This window comes from Nansenia antarctica, assembly GCF_963989245.1.
Source record: "Nansenia antarctica genome assembly, chromosome: 12".
NCBI lineage: Eukaryota > Metazoa > Chordata > Actinopteri > Argentiniformes > Microstomatidae > Nansenia > Nansenia antarctica.
Genome location: NC_137682.1, coordinates 15,646,853 through 15,664,288, shown reverse-complemented (window position 1 = coordinate 15,664,288; position 17,436 = coordinate 15,646,853). Strand labels below are relative to the sequence as shown.

At 43.7% G+C, this 17,436-nt stretch overlaps 1 protein-coding gene across 1 annotated transcript in view; it reads right to left on the bottom strand.

Annotated features, from left to right (window-relative positions):
* LOC308168910 (ADAMTS-like protein 1) overlaps window positions 1-17,436 on the bottom strand; it is a gene marked incomplete at both ends in the record, with an annotated part of 91,685 nt that overhangs the window by 7,827 nt on the left and 66,422 nt on the right. The window contains 8 exons of the mRNA XM_080543552.1: window positions 2,790-2,919; window positions 4,053-4,345; window positions 10,014-10,098; window positions 10,239-10,386; window positions 12,138-12,342; window positions 12,770-12,820; window positions 15,219-15,357; window positions 15,497-15,608. Coding sequence (XP_080399678.1) covers window positions 2,790-2,919; window positions 4,053-4,345; window positions 10,014-10,098; window positions 10,239-10,386; window positions 12,138-12,342; window positions 12,770-12,820; window positions 15,219-15,357; window positions 15,497-15,608 — 1,163 coding nt within the window. The remainder of the gene's footprint in view (window positions 1-2,789; window positions 2,920-4,052; window positions 4,346-10,013; window positions 10,099-10,238; window positions 10,387-12,137; window positions 12,343-12,769; window positions 12,821-15,218; window positions 15,358-15,496; window positions 15,609-17,436) is intronic.

The following is a 17,436-nucleotide window of genomic DNA, read 5'->3' as shown; positions in this document are numbered from 1 at the left end:
TGAAACGGACAGACAAAACAGAAACAAACAAAGCAAAAACTAAAACAATGACTAGGGGCCAAATGCCTTGGCAGTGAGCCTTAAAAAAAGAAAATAAATTTCAGAAAACACATTGCATCAGCAAGTCCAACTATTGTTCTTCGACATGCACTCACCGAACACTTCATTAGGAACACCTGTACACACTACACTCATACATGGATACACTCATTCTTGGAGGTGGTGTAATGGTTAGGGGAATGTTTTCTTGGCACACTTTGGGCCCTTTAATACCAAGCAATCATTGCTTGAATGCCACAGCCTATTTGAGTATTGTTGCTGACCATTTGCATCCCTTCATGGCCACAATGTACCCATCTTCTAATGGCTACTTCCAGCATGGTAATGTCACAAAGCAAAAGTCGTCTCAAACTGGTTTCATGAACATGACAATGAGTTCAGTGTTCTTCAGTGGCCTCCCCAGTCACCGGATCTGAATCCAATAGAACACCTTTGGGATGTGGTAGAACGGGAGATATTATGTAGCTTCGATGACAGCTTTGCACACTCTTGGCATTCTCTCAATCAGCTTGGTGTGTGTGTGTCAGTGGAAAAGGAAACTGTGAACACCGCCCAGCATTCTCTTCTTTAGAATGTGGGAGAAAACCACTAAAAAAGCAAAAGGCTACTTTGAAGAATCTAAAATATAAAACATATTCTGGTTTGTTCAACACTTTTTTGTTTATTACATAATTCCATATGTGTTCTTTCATAGTTTTGATGTCTTCAATATTATTCTACAATGTAGAAAATAATATATCAATAAAGAAAAACCATTGAATGAGAAGGTGTGTTCACACCTTTGGTACTAATGTAAATAATGTAATTTATTATTTATTTATACTGTAATAATAATAATAATAATAGAATAAATAATAGAATATTATTATTATTATTCCAATTATTCCACCTGCTACTCCTTCCACCTTTAAGCTATTCACACCAATTAAAAGAAAGATGCAAACTCATCCTTTTTGTCAATCTTCAATCGTAATTGTTTTGATCTTTCTATACCTCCCCTCTCATCTATCCATGCTCTCTTTCATTTACCTATTCATCCATCAAATCAACCAACCAACAACCAACCTATCTCACTTTTTAATAACACAGAAAATCAACCCTGATAAAAAGCTCTATCTATCTATCTATCTATCTATCTATCTATCTATCTATCTAAGTATCTATCTATCTATCTAACATTCTATCCATCCAACCAATCAACCAAACCATCTCTTAACTTTATCTGCCTACTTATTCAACTGCATACAGATCAGTGGTTATCTCCAGGAAAGCCAACAGGGTCCATGGCTTCAGCTTTTGAGGAAAAAGGATCCAAACCCTGTTGTTGAAAATGGGACGGGGATGAGGAGGCCTGAGGGAGAGGGGGTCACGGCCAAGGGAAACAAGTCCAACGCAGCGTTTGTTGTGCCTGAAAACAGAACTCGAGGCCTGGAAAAACAGACCGGGGGGAGGCGGCGAGCCTCTGCGTTCTCTAACAACAGTGTGAGCAGCAATAGAACACCGGGACTGTAAAGTGTAAACTCTGAACGTGTGGCCGACCACAACATCTACTCAACATTCTGCTACGGTTCAGACATTTTAACAGCTTACTGTGTAATGCCTCAAATACATATCTCTGAGAGGTACATATGTCATAATGCAGATGTTTCATGACAGTATATACAGTATTTATACAACAGTTAGTTCCGACCAAGTAATTTGATTGGACAAGAGGCATTCCATGAGTTACGATATACAGCACTGGGACTTTTAACGATGTATCACTCCGCCGCACAGATGTTCTACTAAATGACCGTTAATTAGACTACATGTTTGTGTGTGTTTTTTTGTGATTATTCGGACTCGTACCTACGACCGAATCATAGCCGTGCTGATATTCAGTATAACACACTCCCTCTCGTGTGATATTGCTTAACTATACACAAATCGAACACAGATTCGAATGCTCTGTGTGTGTCGAAAAACTCTCCACTTTTAATTGATTGAATCCCAGACTGTGAGTAATACAGTCGTTTTTGGTCAAGTATCCACATTGAATCACTGTCAGAACGTGCCATACACTGTACATATACCAGTGGAGGCTGGTGGAAGTAGAAATCAGAGGACAGGCTCATTGTGTGCATGGAATGGAGCCTATCCTCTGATTTCTACCTCCACCAGCCTCCCCTGACATATACCATAAGTCTGCGCTGTTCCTCTTGGAGCTCTTCACTCTGCAGACGACGGACAGGTCTGATATTACAGATGCCCCCTGGGGGGGCTGGCCCGGCTGACACGAGATCTGCATTGTGTCTGCCTCAGATTACTTCCTACTGGCTTAGGTGAGAGTGATGACCAGAGAGGTTGGGGACACTCAGCTGTCTGAAGCCCTAGGTATGTATGATAGACTAGGGTAAATGGCCCAGTCTACTGGTGAGTAGTAGTAGTAACCTCTAGTAACCTCTGGTTTGAGGTTAGATTTCTCCCTTGACTGAAAGAGACATGGCCTCAGTGGGTTTAGACATACTCCCCATCATATTTCGTAGTGGAAGTGATACATTTAGACACGGAAATCTGCTCCCAATTATCAGACGTAACACATTTCAAATGGTGGAGGAGTAACCGAATAAGATCCCAAAGCACCACTAAAACATGTTTTGAGGAGAAAACGTGGTGTTTCTCATAACTTGGGACGGCTGACCTATTGTAATGTACTAGGGCGATGTTTTCGTCAGGTTGTGGGGTCTTACCTGGGTGGGCAGGTTTGAGCTCCACAGACTTGGAGGAGCTGCGGGGGCCGGCGCGACGTCACACACAGGCTCTCATCGGCCGCCTCCCTCGTCTGCTTGTTGAGACAGATCACCACCGCCTCTTGCAACCCTGCAATACAACCACACAACACATGTTGACTGACGTTTGCTGCCCATCAAGAGGAAATCCTTTTAGAAGTTATACTGAGGACCATTTACTGTACATCAGTAAATCAAATCAAACTTTGTTTATAGATACTGTAGCACATTTCATACACAGATGCAATACAACGCGCTGCTTTACAGGAAAAATAGATCAAAACAAAACCATCAGTAACATCAGTGAATGCTAGCCCCAAAGTTACGTGTAGAGTTGAAGATTTATTTTATGGTTATTTTATGGCCTTTTATGTATTGCATGGGGCTAGATTCCTCTCATCACTGCCTGAAATGCAAGCGCACGCACATTCATCTTTTCTGTTCACATTAACATACACACGTGTGACCACACAAGCATGAACATCAGCAACTGCCTTTGCAATGGAGCAACCCAAATACTACTGTAGGGCCTTTGTGAAAACAGAATAAAAACGGGAACATGAAAACAACAGAGGTGCCTGCTATGTCTAGTTCCCACGTTGAAGGAAACTTTCGGAGCGTGAGTGTCAGTGTGTGTTAAAGGTGGCTGTACACTTCTGAGCTTGCTTCTAATCAGGTCAGGGGGACATAATGGGGGATGGCAGACGCTGTCCCGTGACTTCAAAGGAGGCACTGGTGTGATGGTCCACAGGAGCGCAGCCCTCTAGTTGTGTGTGTGGCACCGAATACGGGTCTCTAATCATCCCAGAATGGGGACTTGGGGTTTTCACACATGCACATGCACATGCACATGCACATGCACATGCACATGCACATGCACTCACACGAACAAACACACACACACACACACACACACACACACACACACACACACACACACACACACAGGACAGTACAGAGGAGGGAAGGGAGCGAGGAGGGGGCTTTTAAATTGTGCAAGGCTGGGCTTCAGAGGTGCCCAGAGATAAAAGGTATTCCTAACTGGAGCTGGCAGGATGTTGGGATAAGCTGTCTCCCTGGCATGGTGCTAGCCCAGCTGCTGTCAGAATGGGAGTCAGTGATGTATGACCTCTAATGGTAAATGTGCTATTCTAACTATCATCATACTGTGCTGCCACATCGGAAAGTGTGGGTACAGTTAGTTAGGCACCCTATGTTCCATACCTCCTCCACAGCTCTCAGAGCACTCTGTGAATCCCTCATACTCCCAGTCATGCAGCTCCTCTTTCTGATGGGCCCCCTCCTCCTCCTCCTCCTCTTCTTCCTGGCCCTCTAGCCCAGGGCAGGGGGTACGATAGCAGGGCTGGCTCCCCAGTGGCTTGGCCCCCTCACACTCATCGTCTGGTAGGTCAGCCACAGTCTGGGAGAAGGACAGCATGACTTGGCATTTCACTGTCCGTCTCTGGGTCCCTGCGCCACATGTTCTACTGCAGGGCTGCCAGGGCCTCGGGATGAACCTGCAAAGACACCAATGATGGTTTAAACACACGCATGGACACAGTTACACACACACACACACACATACACACACACACACACACGCACACACATGCACACACACACACACACACACACGCGCACACACACAATAAATAACACAAGTTTACAAATTAGACAATAGTCTACTGAATGAGCATTGTCTCACAAAGTGTAAAATACAGACCAGCAGTAAAACTAAAGTGTCATCGATAGAGAATCGTGCATTTCTGGCATTTGTCCTCCTCTCACAGATTTTAGTCATTTGCTAAGTTCATAAACTGACAAAGTATTTCTGAAATCCAGCCCCGCTGCGGTTAATTGAACAGCTGCGAGGCATTAGGGGGCGGCCTCTCTTGGATAAATTGCTTTGATGCGTCCTTCCTCGTCTTTAAGAATGGATCAGAGAGGGGGAAATTCTTGTAGATCAGTGGACTTTATTGGCTTCTCCGAAAAGCTGAACGGTTTGATCGCCAGCCTGCCTCTCAGGAGTGTGAGAAAGATAGGGCTCCGAAACAGAGCTGTCACACATTCAACTGTGTTAAGGAGGAAGTGATAGGGAGGGAGAGAGAAGCAGCAGAGAACAAAAAGAGTAGCAGAGAGAAAGACAGAAAAGGAGTGCAGCAGGGAAGCAGTGAGCAGCAGAGAGAGCGAGAGAGAGAGAGAGCGAGAGAGAGAGAGCGAGAGAGAGAGAGCGAGAGAGCGAGAGAGAGCGAGAGAGAGAGAGAGCGAGAGAGAGAGAGAGAGAGAGAGAGAGAGAGAGAGAGAGAGAGAGAGAGAGAGAGAGAGAGGGAGAGAGAGAGAGAGAGAGCGGCATCCAGTGACTCGTGGCTCATTTAAGTTCCTCAGAGGAAGCAGAACCCAATTAAAGCAGAAGGCTGCATATACAGTAGGGCTAGATAGACAATGAAGTGTTCTTACACTTAAAGCATTACTATATGTCTATTCCTGGTTTGAAAAACGGCTGTTTATACACTCATACCTCGGATGAGCCCATATCAGAATGAACTGCATATGATATAATACATTCAAAACTATTCAGAAGAGACTAATTTGGAGAGCAATACCCTGACCCTTTCAGAAACCATCTTGATCTTGGTATTTTGTTTTGGTATACAGGCTGGTATTCACCCCCACACACACACACACAGACACACACACACACACACACACACACACACACACACACACACACACACACACACACACACACACACACCACACACACACACAGACACACACACACACACACAGACACACACACACACACACACACACACACACACACACACACACACACACACACACACACCAAGGATAGCCCCATATGTGCCCAAAGTGGGTCTTCATTTAACCCAATGGAGTTATAATGGAACCACAGTTCAGTTTCCTCTGGCCTCTCTCCAATCCATCAAGACATCCTATTGGTGTTGCATTCCGCCATGGAAAGCGCATAAATGTTTACATCTATGGACTGGTGTCAGACATTCTTCCCTGGCTGAGCCGTGAAACCACAACAAAGCGACATCCTCAACTTTACAATCCACTTCAATAAATAACTCGTAATTAGAGTTTAGTTGGGTCTTTACAAGTGCTAATTTGTGGAGTAAGGAGTAATTTGTGATATACAAACAGATGAGTCACAGGCACGAGTTGGGGATTAGAACATCAGCTGCAATGTCAACACTAGGGGCCGGTTTCAGAGACAAGGCTTAAGCCTAGTCCTGGACTAAATCACACTTTCAATGTAAAATCTCCATTGAAGATGTTTTTTAATCTAGGACTAGGCTTAAGCCTTGTCTGTGAAACCGGCCCATAGGTTCTAATTTGCATGTTAAAAAATGTGTAAAATTGGAGTAAAGCCAGCTGTCTTTACCTTCATATTTCTAATAGACATAATGAGAAATAATCCAATGAGAGTTTTGAATAATATGTCTAGCGTTTCCATGATATGCAAATGTGTATTCAGATTGTTCTACTAAAACTTTACTAAAAGTGATTTCTCACTTAAATAAAATATATTTTTAAAGGTACAACAGAAATCATGCTGTAGAGCAGGGGTCACCAATCCAAGGGCCAAGAATTCATCTAAGCATACACTGTGGGGGCCGGATATAAAAAATGTATTTGTTTACAAATATTTGTTTTATTTTGTTTAGGCATAATTACCATATTATTGTTTAATATGGGGGTAGTGGTGGTCTAGTGGATAGTGGTCTAGTGGATAGTGAGTTGGACTTGTGATCGGAAGGTTGTGAGTTCGAATCCCGCCTGAAACCACACCACTACTAGTGTGTCCTTGAGTAAGGCACTTAGCCCTCAGTTACTCCAGGGGGAATGTCCCTGTAATTCGTAATTGTAAGTCGCTTTGGATAAAAGCGTCTGCTAAATGGCAAAATTAAAATTTAATTATATGTTCACTTTCTTACAAAATTAATGTTATTAATGTTTATTAGCCTCTGTGTGAATAGACTCCTAACACCTGTACTGCAGCCAGCCACCAGGGGCGATTTAAATATTTTGTCATCACTTTGGCAGAGCTGCTAATTTGTCCATCAAAATGATTAAAATAATAATTGACCATTTAGCAGACGCTTTTAATCCAAAACGATTTACAATTAGAGATTACAGGGACATTCTCCCTGGAGTAATGTAGGGCTAAATGCCTTACTCACTGATTGCCTTACTGGTGTTTCAGGCAAGAGTCAGTCCAAGTCCAAGTCCAAGTCACTATCCACTAGACCAGATCACCACTATTAATCATGCAAAATGTCACTCTCAAAGAACCTGAAGCGTAAAATTGATGTGGAAAACGGCAGCTTTGATAAAGAATGGACTGACAAGTACACATTCATGTTGCCAACCTAACGCTAAACCTGTATGCCTCTTCTGCAATGAAACGGTAGCTGTTGCAAAAGAATGACAATCTTCGCCGTCACAATTACACAAGGCATGCAGCATTCTAAGAGCCATACCCTGACCGGTCAGAGGCCCTTCGCAGAAAAATTGCGAGCTTGAAAGCTGGATATGGACACGCCAGTGGAACTATTAACTGAACAAGAGAGGGCATTCAGTGCACATCCAGCGAAGGAAGGTTGCAGCTTTGTGAATGAGGCAGGTCTGACTCCTCCTGCATCAGGTTGTGTAGGCTACTCGCCAATAATAAGCTGACAGATGGATTTATAACATCTTTAAAACCTGTTGGTCTCTAGATATTCTAAATACTGGAACGCATTTTTTCCCTGCTCACATTTTCTCAATTCATTAATATAAAGTGACGACAACTACAGCTTTTAAGGTACACAGACATAATATCTATCAAAATATTCACCTGGGTCCCACGATTCCCACGGTGTAAATATCTAAGCTGTGACATTTATAGTTTGTTGAAATATTCAGTGTTGTTTGAAAACCATGCTCCGGGCTCCCCATTCACATAAATTGTGGAACGTTCAAAACTCCATAATTTCCGTTTCAAACCCATTTTTTTTTTTACTTGTGACCGCGACAACAGTTTCTAAGGTACACAAAACATATTATATACAGATGTGCATCTGGTTACCAGGATTCCTACGGTGTGAATATATAAGCTGTGACATTTATACTTTCTGAGATAGAACTGTCAGACGCTGGGCATGCTTTTCCCAAGTTACTATTGTATTGCCGGGCATGAGACGCATAGGTGACTCCTGATTGTTTAAATCTCATGCTACGAACACATGGACACACACGTCACGTATAGAAGCGGCTGCACTGCTTAAAAAGAATAATATACAGCTTTGGCGGGCCGGATGTGGCCCGCGGGCCGCCCATCGGTGATCCATGCTGTAGAGTATTCTGACTTGTTAGGTAATTTTTTTCTCTGCAAATTGAAGTCCCTAGGTCTGCAATGATGTCTGTATTCATGGGTAGTTGGATAGGACACATCTGTGACTTTGTAAACAAGGTTCATGGAGTCTTGCTGCACTTCATTGTCAAGTGATTACAACTTTCAAATGTGGAACAAATGCTAATTTATTTCAACTTAATTCGGGTTCCGGTGTTCCAACAATAGAATCCTTTTGTTTGGTCACAGTTTTCAAGTGTTGCTCAGCGGTGGTTAATGGCAGGCTTAAAGCCCTGGCGAAGGAGGTGCAATAAGTCTAACTCAGGAATTTCCTCCTCGATTCTCTCACATCCGTAACCTGGACCCATATGGCAGGCAGATATTGTTGTTGGCCTGCAAGCGACAGCGTATTATACGCAGTTATTTATGTGCTTTTTGGGGGAAGACATGCATTTTCGCAAAAGAACAAAATCATATGCTTTGGCACCCGGTGCCTCTTTTTTGCTTCCCTCTACAAAACACAAGTCAGAGAGAGAGATGTTTCAAAAAGGCTAACATGCTATTCCATGTCACGATGGATATTGGGTATTGGTGGCTGCTGGTCTTGGTGAGAGAATGTAATCACATTGGAGGAGACATTTCATGACATATTCCAGCATTATCATTGGAGTCAACAACGGCTGCCGAAATCCTACTCCATTTATCAACCTCGACAAAGCTCCTTCAGTGTGTCAGCAAAAAGGGGTGAAACCTCTCAGACACACACACACACACACACACACACACACACACACACACACACACACACACACACGCAGGTGGAAGGGCAAACAAATTAACACAGCTCATACAATTTTGAGAAAAATCTAAAATGTACAGAACAGCAGATGCTAAAAGGAAAATGGATGTTGACATGGTCGGAGCTACGATACAGGAGGCTTCAAGGCAACAGCAAGGCCCTGAGTCTACCTCAGTTTAACCTCTAGGTAAATCACAGCCATGGGACCCTGAGGCCTTTGCAGAAACCCAGTATCTGGGGCCTGCCTCTCACTTCCTTCCCCCGGCGGAGCGACGTTAAATCTGTAAAACGGATATTTAATGTTGTAAATCTCCCCGTTTTCCGTGTTCTGCATCTGGAGACGCCGTAGCTGTGGCTATAGCCGCGTTTCTCCACCTAAATCACCGCACCTGTAATAGCTTCAACAGATAGGTGGGTGACTGTGCCAAATAGCTCAGAGGGAGGCCATCTTGTTGTCGAAGGCTTTTCAGTGAGAGTGTGAAACCTACCAGTTTCAGAAACATACCAGTCTTGGCTTTAATAAGCATATTACAGCATGTTAATCAGTACTCAAGTTGTAAAAGAAAATCAGGGGGGGTGGTGGATTTTATCATATGGAGACAATTTTAGCATTCCCACAGCGTCAGTGACTTCAGTGTCAGTGACTTAGTAAAAATGTCATTGCATGTGTGCGTGCCTCCCTCGCCCACAGTATTTTACTCAATATGCGCAAAATTAAATGTTGAAATAGCAGTAATACCACGTTCATTGATAAAATGACATGGGATGGGAAGGGGGGATGACAGTTTTAGAAGGGGGATGATTTTGACCGTTTTTATTTCAGGGGGGGATGCCATCCCCCCTCATCCCCCCTCAACTCGAGTGCTGATGTTAACACTATGTTATGATTATATTAATGACAGAATTACTACTTAGGTATAGGGTACTAAGATGCACTTTCAGCAGCAGAAATCTCGATGTAAATCAAATTCAGTGATCACTGTGTAAGGGGACAGTGAGGACCAGCGGGGCCCTCAAAACTCACGTGGGCTCCTCCGACACGGCTATCTCCTCCTCCAGCTCGATGGCCTGCTTGAACCATGGAGGCTTTGCCTCGACTGGGAGCTTCTCTAAAGCAGCAGAGAAAGAGGGAGTTGTTTTGTGCGTGTGTGCATGTGTGTGAGTGTGTGTGTGTGTGTGTGCGTGCGTGCGTGCGTGCGTGTGTGTGAGTGTGTGTGTGTGTGCAGTTTGTTTGGGGCCAGCTGCTTACCTATGGGCTTGTAGCATGGCACAGTGACCAGGCACTCCTCCTTGATGTGAGGCTTGGTAGTGGGGTTGCAGCCTCCAGCGTGGAGACCCCTGTAGTCGATACACAGGACCACCCTGTAGCGCAGGCCCTGTCCACACGTCACTGTACACTGAAGGGGATAGGGGGGAACACTGTCAGTAATCAGTGGCTCTAATGGCTCAGTGGGCTCCGGAGTAGAGCATGTAATGCCAAAGTTGTGTGTTTGATTTCCACATGGCCCACATACACTGATATGTGGTAACTGTAACAGGCTTTGCTAAATACCCATCATCCTCTATTGCTTTTGTCTGTTATTCCACATTGCTTTTTAAATCTTGGATGTGCTTATGGGTTAAGGGTTTATATAATTGTGGTTATTTTTTCCATTCGTTCTTTCGTAGCCTTTATTTTGTTGAAATGTTGTGTGATTCTGTCCTTCTGGATGTTTAGTTTATCAACAAATAAAATAAAAATGTGTTCACTATCAGGCTTTGCTAAATAAAACTATCATCCTCCATTACCTCATCTATTCAGCCTAGTTGTCAGCAGGTTCACATGAGTTGTTAGACTACATGACAATGAAGTGTAGTCGTTTTGCCAAGACCCAATCTAATGATTTCACTTGTATCACTCCTCACTCTGTCCTGGACCATCTCTCTCAGCTACTGACAATGGCTCTATTCAGACCTTTGCATTTCTGCGACTCTGACGCTCCTGGTTTCGAATCGAGGGGAGAAAACGGAGAGAGACCCGCAAAAAATCCTAAGCCTTTTTTTGTGCATCCTCTGCCAAGACAAGCATTTAAAGGGGAGTTCAGAGGGAGGAATGCACAAGGTAAACAGTGTCCCGGGTTTTTTAGGGGGCCACAAATCTGTCTCTTTGGGTCTCCATGTACGCTTAAAGGAGAGTGGAGGTTCATATGAACTTAAAAGTCACAGGGGACCATTGTTGGACTTCTGATTGGTTGATGATAGATGACAGTGCCACTGTGCCAAATAAGGGAAGAAATAGTGAACTGCCCAATACATCTCTTCTGTGACATAGCTAGCCCCTTCACGGGGGGTTTGGACCAGTACAACTGCAGCAGGCGCTTGATAACCTGCATGTGTGGCACCGTTGACTTTTGGGCTTTTAATTAAAGCTTTGTGTGTTTTGGATGTGCTAGGACCGGCAGGATGGAGGTGAAGGGGGGAGGGGTAAGCATTGCTACTGGTGAACACACGGGAGAGCTCGGTTTTAACTTGGGTTTACTTTAGCAGTTACAAGTGTTCCTGCTATGTCGAGTACACCGCTTGTGGTGTGAATTAAGGGGTGTCGGGTGGAGCAATTCACACATCCAAATGTCTGGTTAATGTTGTCCTTTTTTCACGTTGCCGCGGCCTGGCCCCAAAGAAGATTAATCAAGACGTTTTTTTCTTCTCTCTTTTATGTTAATTAACACGTTGCTCAAGGGCAATGTGGCCAATCAGAGACTAACGAGCTGCTTGCCGGCGCATGATTGCAGGGTCAGGTGGTTAGCTGCAGCAGAGAACAGTTTTTGGCTTCGAGACTTGAGACGTTCATCCTTTGGGATATTTCCCTGAGACTCTCGTCAAGCTTTTAGTTCAGCAGCAGAACGCCCTCGGGCCAAGCAATCAAGGCTAAGGTTGTTCCTATTTGAACAGGGTCTAAATGAGGAGACTATCTGTTCATTATGGCATTTAATGCTTGAACTCTGCAACACACTCGAGCTGAAACAATGAGCCCACAGCGCACGGTGCCTTCTTCCCACTGACAACCAGAGAGAGATGATGGCAGGGTGGGGAAAGGGTCACGTCTGTAGGTGTATCGGAGGAGTCTTAACAAAGATGAGTGTAGTGAAGTGTTCAACATGTATCTTACTGGTGACCACTCCTGAGTCAGCCAGGTGGGGCAGTCGTAGGTGTTGCAGGGCTGCAGGATGGCCGTCTTGGGAACGTAGAGGCACTTCCACTCCTCCGTGGGGGTGATGACGCCCTGCATGTCCTCCTCCACGCAGGAAACAGAGCGGCTCTGGATCCCCCCGCCGCACGAGGTGGAACAGGACGTCCAGGGGCTACTCTCCCACCTGACAGCACAGAGGTCAAGGGTCAGGAGTTGTACAAATGAAGAGCTAGAAGAGGCCTGAACAATGTCAATTGTCAATGTAATGATTTGTGAATCTGTCTCGAAACTGGAAAGGTTATTGGGAATACTCAGGTTCTGTCTTATATTGTATGCGTGTGAGTGTGTGTGGGGGGTTATGTTTGTGTTTGTGTGTGTGTGTGTGTTTGTTTGTATGTGTGTTTGTGGGTGTGTGTCTATATTAAGCACAACTCAATAGAACTGGACATTCTGAAGGCAATGAATGAAAAGCATACTAGACCTCTGGTTTCCGGATCAATATCTTTGAAATTCAACAGTGAATGTGTTGATGTTGACAAGGAGAAGGGTGTATATTTTATTGAAGCGTGTGAGTGTGTGTGTGTGTGTGTGTGTGTGTGTGCAATACATACCGGGGCAGTGGGTGGTAGAGGTCATAAGGCATGATTTGCTTGTAGCCGTCGCTGAAAGAGGAAAGTGAACTGTAAATCATATAGCTAAAAACAACTGCAACAAGAACAACATTATACACTCACCGGCCACTTCATTATGTACACCTTTTCAACTGCTCGTTAAAGCACTTTTGAAATAGACTCTCTCCCATCTATTGATCAATTCAAGGCAATGACTATGGACCTTTGCATATCTATTTTATCTATCTACCTTTGATTGATCCTTAAAATGTGTATTCATTAATGTTATTGTTATTGCTCTTATTGTGTTTTTGTTGCACTATGTATGTTTATGTATTTATTGTGTTGCAATGTATTTGTATATCACTCGGCCCCACCGAAAATGTGGGTCTCCCTCAGTGGTCCCCGAGTTGAAATAAAGGCTTGAAATGAAATGAAATGAATGCAAATATCTAATCAGCCAATCACGTGGCAGCAATTTTGGTATTTGTTTACATATTGGTTTCACCATTTAGAAATCGCTTTTTATACACAGTCCCCCTATTTCAGGGCACCAAAAGTTATGGGATAATTGGCTTCACAGGTGTTTATGCCTCAAGTCAAGTGTGCGCCGTCATCATTTGTGCAGGCATAAGAGAGCTGTCAATGTCTAGTATTGATTCTTAGTTGTGCATTTGTGCGCTACTTGAATCACACATTCAACTGGATGCAGAAGTAGGACGTAGTAGACATGCATTTGAACGAGACAGGCGCATGAGACTGCCAGGGGAAGAGCGGCAGTTGCTATGGCCTTTGTTCAGGGTGTATGTAAATGACCTACGCAATAGTGATCATACCTCCGTTTTATATGTATTTATCATCCTATTTTTCACATTAATTTAACAGCGAGTTAACTCGTATTATGCTTACCATCACCAAGTTCGCTCACCAACTAAAGCACTTGATTACCGTTGATATAAACCTACTATACTAGTCCAAAAGAACAGTATGGGAGAACTTGGTGATGGTAAGCATAATACGAGTTAACTCAATTAGACATAATGCTCGTAACAATAAACAGACGGAACAGCGCAGTGCAAACTGTGTTGTCGGCCTGAGTAAGCACAGTTGAAGTGAGGGAGTGACTGGAAACATATCACAAATGTGCATTTGATAAGTAATCTAGCTACGTAAGTAAGCTAGCTAACTATGATTGGAAATGAAGTAGTAATAGTTTTTGTTTAACAAGCATGCGAGAGTGGCTCGTTTAGGTTAATGAGCATGCGACAATGAATTGTCTCAGGTTGTTTGCGTCATTGATCAGTTGTCGTAATCGCCGACTAGAAGGCATTATCGGATTTCCCTGATCTCATTTTTACTGATTATTGGCCGATTCCGATTGTTAGTGATAGGACAGTTTCACTGCAAGGTGCAAACCACTAGTTATCCTCAAAAAGGATGGCCAGGTTACAGTTAGATAAAAAACCTGCAGAGGTCTGGAGGTCTTGTGGACAGATGAATATGATCATGTACCAGAGTGATTGCAAGTGAAATGTTTTGAGAAGAAAGGATGTACAGCATGCCACCTGTCTGTGAAACATGGTGGAGAGGGTTTGTTTGGATTTGGGCTTGTATAGCTGCTTGTATAGCTGCCACTAGTACTGACTAACTGATCTTTATTGATGATGTACTGCTGATGGCATCTTGTCTGCTCCAGTACATTCAAATGCTTCCAAATTCATTAGATGGTGCTTCATCTTACAGTAAGCCAATTACTAAAAACATACTACCATAGCATACTACCTGACAATCACAAATGCCTATGTATTGTATTTTCTTTTGTCAATAAATCAAATCAAAAATCAAAAAGCAAGGAGTTTTTCAGGGCCAAAAAAGATATGGAGAGTGCTCTGGTGGAAATCAAATGGAGCCAGTTGCTTTTCACTAATGTTTTGAAAATAGCAAAGTTTTTTGTCAATACCGTCATAAAACCGTCATAAATTGCTACATATAATAAACGCCTTAAGAGTGTTTGTCCAACGTTTTGTAAACAATGTAATTTGTCAAATAAATAACCTGTCAAAACAGTAAACCGCAGCATTTGAAAATACCAACGGTGTCAATACCAATACCATCAATACCGTCATAACAAAAATATTATGTGCACATAATAATACATGCCTTAAGGTTTGTCCAGCACCACTCTGTGTGGTTGAAGACGCCTATGAAAGTGATGATTTACTTAAAAAAATAAAAAAATAACCTGTCAAAAAAGACTACTTAAAAGCAATCATAATCGTGTGTGTCACGTGACCACTTCTCCTCAGAAGGATACACGATCGCAGCACTGTAAACTGCGGTTAAACCATAAATCACAGTTTTATTTGGGGACGGTTTAACGGTATAAAAAATGTGAAGCCGCCCAACCCTAACTCTGTCCTACTTAAATAAGGGTTATTAGATCACTGACCTGGCAAGACAGGGGTCCATGTTGCACTCCTGCAGTTTGGGTTTGGGTTTGATGTTCTCTGGGTAGTAGTGGCAGTACTGGTCCACAACCACCCGGCCGCTACGTAGGTCAAAGCACTCGGCAGAGGTCAGCTGGTACCCTAAAGCCGATGGAATGTCACAAATTCAGGACAGGAACGTGACATTCGAGTCTTGGTCAAATGTCTCGGGTGAGGAAGTAGCGTTAGGTTTAGTAGTGGGTAAGCAGAATGTCAGAGGGGGAGGCAAGCAGCCTCTTACCTCCACCACAGGGCACTGAGCAAGGGAAGAAGTCAGTCTCTCTCCAGCGATGGATGATGGGCTGGTAGAAGATGAACTGGACCACGCTGTCTGCACGGCTAGCATACTGGACCTGAAGAACCAACCGGAGAGAGAGAGGACTACTTAGACGGGACCCATTGATCAGCATCAACACGTAGCACTTTTGAAACAAAATGCATAGTGATATCATACCCGGAAAAAATGCACAACACATCAAACCTTGTAGCATCAAATACATTGTTACCAAAACCCTATAAAGAGCAAAAAAAAACAGCTGGCACTTTACTAACACACTATCAGTGACATATCAATCTATTATGAATAGGTCTATTACATCTGACGGGATAAGAGACCGTTGGCCGGAAATCTGCCCCTCAAATACATTAGGCCATCTTGGATCCATTTCAGCCCAGGGGCCCCAAAGCCAGGCCTTTGATAGGGGCTAATGGAGGCTAATGATGAGAAGGTTGTTCCATATGGAGGACTTCAACTCTCCATCATCACTCGAACCTGCTCCTTCTGAGAGCTAGCGCTCATTCCGTGATGTTCCCTCCCTCTCATCTAAATAGTAGTTAACCCTTGCCTGTCAACTGGCCTTGTCTGACAGCTGACATCAGTGAGGTGGACAAAAGAGAGAGTTTCCAGGACTGGATTGATGGGGGGATGATTTATCAACAAAATATGATGGATATGAAAGGAAACACACTCTGGAACACACCTGTAACTGCCAGCGGTCAATCAGTTTGCTTCGGGATCCGAACTGAAACTCTTATTGAAGCAACGTCTAATTCCTCAAAAAACTCAACTTAATGAATCCAGGGTGTTGTCCTGTTTCATTCATAGACATTCCTTGACAGTGACAAAGTGTTTCATAGTGTAGTAATTTGGCTTCAATGAGCCAGAGTTAGGCCTGGGCCTGGGGCGGGGGTTTGGTTGGAAGGCAGAGGCTGGGGGTTAAGGCTGGAGATGATGAGGCTGGGGCTATACGACTAGGCCCTGGCCCGGGGGGCTGTGTGGCTGAGTAAGGAAGAGAGCCATTGTTCTAATAAAGACATCTATTGGAAACACACGCTTCATTCCTGTCTCCGCTCGGTCCCAGATGGATCATATGGCACGGGCGCTAGGAGTGTAATCAATCAGAGAGTAGAAGATGAGGAAAAGTCTGACTGGTGGTGGAATTCACTGTGTTCAGCCACACGTCTTGTCTACGAAGCCAAGACATAACTGAGAGGGACTCAGAGCTCCCTTGACTTTGCATAGCAAGTCGCATTGAATACATGAACACATCCATTACCACCCCTACAGTAAATAACCCAACGATATGACCAAGGAGTCATTGTTGACATAAACACTTTCAACAAGCAAAGATGCTCTGTACACATAACATTTCATTATGTGTCAATAGTTTCCATGAAACCAGTATTCTACTGGAAAACATAACAGATGGATTATACCTGCTGAGACGTAAATCAAATCAATAAACTGGTCAAAATCACGGAACTCTGACATACATCCACATGTATGTTTACAATGGAGCGACTGTCTGGCGATTTTTTTAATGTGTTTTTCCACTTGCTTGGACTTTTCCAGGGCTGCGATATGAATTGGCTGTCTGCCCTCTGACAGATTAGAATATTATGCATTTACGGCTTCTCAGATTTCTGTCTCCTACATTCCTAGTTATTGTGCTATTCTGACTTGTGTTTTAGGCGTCTGTTTTTACTGGCGTTTCCCATCAGTGGCCGGTATCATTTCTAATGTGGGCTCGGCTCGCTGGCCCCAACGTACCCCATGGCAAACGTCTGCTTGACGCGTTCGGAAAAATCTCAAGGCGAAGTAATCGACACATGGCCATTTGCCATTTGTTAATGACCATGTGGAAAGGTTGAGGGGAGAGAGAAATGGACATGCTAGTTGAA